Raw genomic sequence first — 7,138 nt, 5'->3', positions numbered from 1 at the left:
GCAGGACCTGAGCAACTGTCAACACCAACCATGGGCAGGGGGCGCTGAAAGAGATGGGCAACACAGGATAAGTGGGGGTGACTTTAAATATTCTACCAACTTGAGCAACTGGAAGGTTGCAACCAGGTGCTGTTGTCCATAAATAGCCCCCCAGAATGCTTGGTTCCCATCAGGATTTTCAGGGAGTATTATTTTCTGCAGGAGCCGCCCAGGGGTCTCCCCTAGCTGACCAGCATGAGGTGTTACCGGCCCCGGAAGACAGAGGTGGGCCTGTCTCTGGCCCTGTGCAGCATTACCTTCCTCCTTCTCTTCCACCTTTTGTACAACGCACCACCCAGCTGCCAGGTCCCAAAGGAGCCACTGGGCACCCCCACGACTCTGGCCTTGCAGGCTGTGCCCACCGGCCCGCCACCTGTCCCCTGCCAGGCCAATGGTTCAATGGCTACCCTGCCTGACTTTGGCAAACAACCGCAGCAAGTGCGGGACTTCCTGCTGTACCGGCACTGCCGTGACTTCCCGCTGCTGCAGGACGCCCCACCCGACAAGTGCGCACAGCCAGTGTTCCTGCTGCTGGCAATCAAGACCTCACCCCACAATTACGAAAGGCGGGAGCTGGTGCGGCGCACTTGGGGCCGCGAGCGAGCTGTGCACGGCCTGCAGCTGCGCCTCCTCTTCCTGGTGGGCACCGACCCCAACCCGCTGGAGGCCCTCAAGGTCAACCGACTGCTGGAGATAGAGGCGCGGACACACGGGGACATCTTGCAGTGGGACTTCCACGACTCCTTCTTCAACCTCACGCTGAAGCAGGTGAGCCAGGGATCACCTAATTGGGGCGCCTGCCCTTCCTGCCCAAATTTCCACCACCCCCTGGGGGGGGCGCAGGGGAAGCCCTCATGGGTGCCCCCCTAAGACAGGTGGGAAGGAAGGGCAGAGTGGCCCAGGTTGCAGACAGGGTTCTGCCCTTAGTGACTGTCTGCCTCTGTGTGCCTCAGTTTCCACATTAGAGAGATGGAATAGTAGGTGGAGCCCCCCTTCTCAAGGCTGCCGTGAGGCTTACATGAGATGTTTATAAGGCAATGTATGTGTTTTGTCCCAACTTCTGTGACCGGCCACAAGAAAGAAAGACGGGAGGCAGAAAGGCTGAGCAAGCAGAGTTTATTGCTCCCAGACAGCAGCTGAGACAGAGCCCCTAGGTGGGGTCCACAGCTACTGCCAACTCAATAAGGGGGAGAAGGGTCTCTCATAGATTCTAGGTTCACATTCCAACGGGGTGACTCATCGCTGTGCCCCTGATGCTAGGCCCAGTTAATTATCACACTTGGATGTGAGGCCCAGTTCATTATCACCTTCAGCTAGTCCCATTCCGGATACAAGGTCAGTTTACTACCACCTTATCAAGCTTGGGGGCAAGGCTCAATTCTTTACCACCCTAATTCAGTCCTTGTCAGTACATCTTTGGTCACTCCCAACATTCCCTACTTTTTCTTTAGTTATTAGGAAATGGGACTGGTTTCTCCATGACTACTTCCTGTGTGACTTAGGGACAGTCGTGGACTTCCTGCAAAGGGATATAGGGGATCATGGGGTGTAACAGGAGCTGATTTACTGCGACTTTGGTTAGAGCCTGCACTGGGCCTAGTAAAAGGGCTAGCCATGATTAAAAAAAAAAAGTTGTTGCAGCCATCCCAGAGACATCTCTTTTGGTGTTGGATTCTCTGATGTTTTTGTTTTGTCCCAACTTCTGTGATCGGCCACAAGAAAGGAAGGCGGGAGGCAGAAAGGCTGAGCAAGCAGTTTATTGCTCCCAGACAGCAGCTGAGACGGAGCCCCTAGGGTGGGGTCCGCAGCTACTGTCAGCCTATATTATAGGCGGGAAGGGTCTCTTATGTAGATTCTAAACTCAAATTCCAAAAGGGTGACTCATCACTGTCCCTTGAAGTAAGGCCCAGTTCATTATCACCTTCTTCTAGTCCCATCCCAGATGCAAGGCCCCATTAATTGGATGTAAGGCCCAGTTTATTACCACCTTATCACCCTTGGATGCAAGGCCTAATTTATTACTGCTCTTATCCAGTCCCTCAGTAAATCTCCACACTTGGTCTCTCCCAACAGTTTTTGGCCAACTGGTGTAGCTTTGCCACATTTTGTCCCACCTGTCCCGAGCTGGTGTAGGTCCATTCCCAAGAAAGGCTGCCGCATGAGTCCATCAGGCCCAAAGAGAGATGAGCTGGACTGGATGGCAGTGCAGGCATCAAAGTCAGAAAGACACAGTTTGGTCCTTGTGTGCAACCTGGAATTTGTATCTTGGGAGGGGTCAGAAGAGAAGGTTTACAGAGAAAAGTAAAAGTAGGACAAAAAGGAATAGAATTCAGTCTTGGTGGGACTCAAATTACAAGGAGGTCCTTTGGAGTCAGAGGTCTCCAAGTTCCAGGGTTTGGGTGGGGCTTAAGAGCAGGTCCACAAGACTCAAATTTTCAAACGTGGTAAGTTTGGAATATTTGAGTTACTAATAAGTTTAAGAATATTTGAGTTACTATAGATGAAAGAGAAATTAAAGTTTGGTTTTACATAATTACTGTTATTAAGCCTACCAAGTCATTCTAGCACATAACATTTTCACTGCTCTCAGACCTTCAACACTTTCTATCTTTAAAAGCTTCAAAGAACTTCAACACTTTCTTTTACCTTCTTGGCCTTCAACACTTTTTTCCTTCTATCTTTCTTTTTAAGACCTTCAAACTACTATCTCCAACATATTTCTTTCTTATTAAACACTCAGCTCACTTTACTCAACGTTTGAGTCATGACGGACTTTATCTAAAGAAATCAAGGCATTTACTGGGAGAAGAGTATCCCTTTTCCAAGAGGCAAAGACAAGTAGACCAGTTTTTCTGGAAAGAGACTTCATCAGGGAGAGGGTCATCACATGCTGAAGGAGGGTGCTGGGCTGAACATAGGTGGTACTTTATGGTTTTTTTTTCATCTACTCCTATTACATTTGTGAAGAAAGGGTGGGTGAGTATAGAGTAAGTGGCTCCCAGATCAAGAAGAAAATTAATATTTACCTGTGATATCCAGAGTTACCTTAGGCTCAGCCATGGAGATAGTCAGTTGGGGAGCCGGCGTCATCCTTTGGCTCCATCACTCGTAGTCCAGGAGGCTTCATTGTCCAGGGGACCTCGCCATTGTCGTCAAGGCAGCAGGCTGGCAGCTGCAGGACTGGTCCTGTTACCTAACGCCGGTCTCAGTTTCCCTCAGCCAATAAAAGGAAACAGAGTTTGAGGAAAAGGAAAGTGGTTTTATTTGTCGACAAATGAGGGCAGCAGACTCATGTCCGAAAGCCACCGTCCTCCTCTTTGGTAAGTTACAGGGCTATTGATACCATGTTCAACAAAGAAAAGGGGAGGTGAGCCAGTGTCTGCAAGGTGGGGGGGAGGAATAAAAGTTAGTGCTGGGATGGAGGTCAGTGGGCACCAGCCTTTATTTACACAAAGACAAACAAAAATGGGGAATCAGCAAGAGTAATGGGGAGGAGGCAGGGGGCAGGCAGCACAGGGAGGAAGAGGAGTCACAGGTGAGCTTTCTCACTGCTTTTGTTTGGGATTCCTTTCCCTGACCCTAAACCTATCAAGAAAAGAGAAACTGCACAGGAAGGAGAGGAAAAAAAGTAAACCCACAGTCACACCAATTAAGAACTCTGGGAAAACCAATTACATCATAAATTTGTCAAAGGAGGCAAATCCGCAAATGCTTATCTGAGAGTCCATTTACTGTATCAGAAGTGGAAAACACAGCAAAGTTAGATTTTGGAATAGAACAGAAGACTATTTCAAGGAAAAAAGTACCAGTTCCCCTGGCTGGGTGGGGGTGGACATACCAATGATCTCAGCCCTGGAGCAAAGGTAGCTGCTCACTGAGAACAATGGGCAGTCCCATACCCATCAGCCAGGCTGGGGACATTTGGGAGACCTGGGCAGTGTAACAAGATTGAGAGACAGAGGAATAGGAGCACAAAAGAAAGAGGCCTGGAAGAACATGAAAAGCACGACCTGAGTTAAGAAGAAGAGGGGGGAGTACAGGAGGAAGAAAGCTTGGATGCTGTAGAGTTTTAGGAGCAAGGAAAAAGAAAACCTGAAGGTAAGGAAGATAAGGATTGAGTAGTCGAGTGTTTCTCCTTCTGGCCACCACTGATGTTATCTAACTTATATTGAGGCCATACCACATTGCAGAAATGGACAAGTTTTTTTTTCTGCTTGAGGCCTTCCTGTCTAAGACCCAAAGTATCCTAATGACAGAGGACACATTGGAGGTCACCTGTCTTGGCTGAAGAATTATCTACTAGGTAGCGAGGAAGAGAAAAGTAGAGAGAAAAAAAGAACGACTTAAGAGCCAGTGTGTCCTAGGAAGGACAAATAAGCCAAAATATGCCCTGGGAGGGACAAATTGGACAAGCTATGCCCTGGGAGGGAAAAAAAAAAAAAACGCCCTGGGAGGGACCACACTAAGAGGTGTGAAAAAAAAGGAGAAAAAAAAGAGGGGGAGTCAAGGGTGTTCTTGAGCCAGAATCGGGGTGACTTACCCTAACCTTGTTCCTTCGATGTAATCACGTGGTATTTTTGGCACCACAGAGGTGATGCCAAGAGGAGCAAAACGCCAAGATCAACAGAAAGATTGTAACAAAGAGGGAGGCCAGGAGGTCTTGGGGATCAGGGTACATTCAAATTGACTGTTCCCACCTGACTCCTTGCGGAATCTAAAGAGATCCTTGGCATAGGAGCGCGTATAAGCCCCACGCCTGGTTGGCCAAGCCTACAGCTATTGGCCAAGTCTCCACTAAGGCGTTCGGGTCTCAAGGACAAGGATACAGCCCCAGTCAAGCCCGAGCCGGTATGCTAGGACCGGGGTAAGAGCTGTTTATTCACTCACACGTCCACAGGCACACTCCAGAGAGAGAAGGAAAGAGAGGAGAAAAGAAGCAGGTCACAGAAGAGTTTCAGAGGACGGCTCTACTCAGCCGTCCCGGGTTTCGGCACCAATTTGTTTTGTCCCAACTTCTGTGACCGTCTGCAAGAAAGAAAGGCGGGAGGCAGAAAGGCTGAGCAAGCAGTTTATTGCTCCCAGACAGCAGCTGAGACGGAGCCCCTAGGTGGGGTCCACAGCTACTGCCAGCTCAATAAGGGGGGAAGGGTCTCTTATATAGATTCTAGGTTCACATTCCAACGGGGTGACTCATCACTGTGCCCCCTGATGCTAGGCCCAGCTCCTCCCACATGTATCTCCTGGATGCTGGGCTCAGTTAATTATCAAACTTGGATGTGAAGCCCAGTTCTTTATCACCTTCAGCTAGTCCCATCCTGGATACAAGGTCAGTTTATTACCACCTTATCAAGCTTGGATGCAAGGCTCAATTCTGTACCGTCTTAATTCAGTCCTTGTCAGTACATCTTTGGTCACTCCTAACAGTCTGGCCTCCAGTTAACACTAGCAATGGGAGAGGGAGGGACACATTTCTTTTTATTCTGGTTGTGTGTCCCCCTGAGTTTTGGAGAAGGGGTAGAGAGAATCTGTCATACACTGAGGAAGAATTAGAGGCTCCAGAGACACACCTGATGGGGTGGAGAAGGCTGAGTGGAGACTTTCTGTGAAAGGAGTCTAATGGGTGTCCTATTCAGCCTGCGAGAGACAGCTCTGGGTTTAACACCTCCAGCGCTATTTTCTGTTGTGTGACCTTGTTGAAGACATCCTCTCCTTGCCATGAGCCTCTACTTCCTCATCTGCAAATGAGGTTCTCCAACCTGTCTCCTATGGTTGCATTAAGGGTTCAGGGCAGGAGAGTGTTCAGCACGGTACCTGGCATGCAGCAAAGGTTATTATGGAAAAGGCCAGAACTGCTCAACATGCTTTAGTCTTAGAGCAAGAACACAAAAGTGAACATCCATTTGACACACATGATTCTTGTGCTTGTGAAGCACTGGTCCCACACTGAATATTGGGGAGACAGCACCAGTAGGAGCAACAGATCCCCCACCCTGATGTGTGTGTGTGTGGGGGGGGTGGGGTGTATAGATGTGAATTACAGCTAACAGAATCAAAGGAATAACAATAAGTTATCTGATTTCCAATTCGATCCCAGATCCCCTTTGGAGGCATGAACTCCGAGGTCTGGTTCGGAAGTTGGAAACAGATGTGCAGCTGTTGCTGATGCGGGCCAGCAGGCTGGGAACTGAGGCTAGGCTGACCTGCCTGGAGGACCCGTCCTTGCTGGGACTCGCTGGGCTGGTTTAATCAACAGGGACCACGGCCAGTGACCCCAGCCCTCAAGCCCTTCTGCCTGCTCACCTCATCCACAGGTCCTGTTCCTACAGTGGCAGGCCACTCGGTGCGCTCAAGCCAGCTTCTTACTCAATGGTGATGATGACGTTTTCGCACACACAGACAACATGGTCACTTACCTGCAGAACCATGACCCTCACCGCCACCTCTTTGTGGGGCAGTTGATCGACCATGTGGGCCCCATCCGGAATCCCGGGAGCAAGTACTATGTACCGAAGATTGTGACACCAGAAGAACAGTACCCGCCGTATTGTGGCGGGGGTGGCTTTCTGCTGTCCCACTTCACTGTCTCTGCCATATACCGAGCCTCTAGCACTCTGGACCTCTTCCCTATTGATGATGTCTTCCTGGGCATGTGCCTGCAGCGTGAGGGCCTGAAGCCTGCCTCCCACAGTGGCATCCTCACAGTGGGGGTACATGTCCCCTCAAAACGTCTGTCTTCCTTCAACCCCTGCTACTACCGAGACCTGCTGCTGGTGCACCGCTTCTTGCCCTATGAGATGCTGCTCATGTGGGACGCGCTGAGCCAGCCTGGCCTGACCTGTGGCAAGCTGACGCAGCTGCATTGAGGTGGGTCAGGGGTCCTGCCCCTAGGCTGCTGTCTCTACCCCCATAAGAAAGGCAGCCTCTTCCTCCTGGGAAACAGACTTTTCCCTCTACATAAGAGAGTGCCAGGGAGAGTTTGGTGTGTCGAGTATCTGACTAGCAAACTCCTACACATCCTTCAGAACTTACCAGGTACTACTTAGACCATGGCCCAGCATATCCCCCAGCATCTTGTCAGCAAGAGTGAGCCCAGAAAACG

General features: G+C 50.0%; 1 protein-coding gene across 1 annotated transcript; it reads left to right on the top strand.

Annotated features, from left to right (window-relative positions):
- Nucleotides 1–234: 234 nt before the first annotated feature.
- Nucleotides 235–6,908, top strand: B3GNT3 (UDP-GlcNAc:betaGal beta-1,3-N-acetylglucosaminyltransferase 3). Its single transcript, XM_004688183.2, has 2 exons — nucleotides 235–807; nucleotides 6,351–6,908. Exons 1-2 carry the CDS (start codon nucleotides 235–237, stop codon nucleotides 6,900–6,902), a joined length of 1,125 nt encoding a protein of 374 aa, XP_004688240.1. The 3' UTR covers nucleotides 6,903–6,908.
- The last annotated feature ends 230 nt before the right edge of the window (nucleotides 6,909–7,138 follow it).

The sequence above is a fragment of the Condylura cristata genome, unplaced genomic scaffold (assembly GCF_000260355.1).
Source record: "Condylura cristata isolate star-nosed mole 26May11 unplaced genomic scaffold, ConCri1.0 scaffold00024, whole genome shotgun sequence".
Classification (NCBI taxonomy): domain Eukaryota; kingdom Metazoa; phylum Chordata; class Mammalia; order Eulipotyphla; family Talpidae; genus Condylura; species Condylura cristata.
This window is presented reverse-complemented; position numbering and strand designations above follow the sequence as displayed.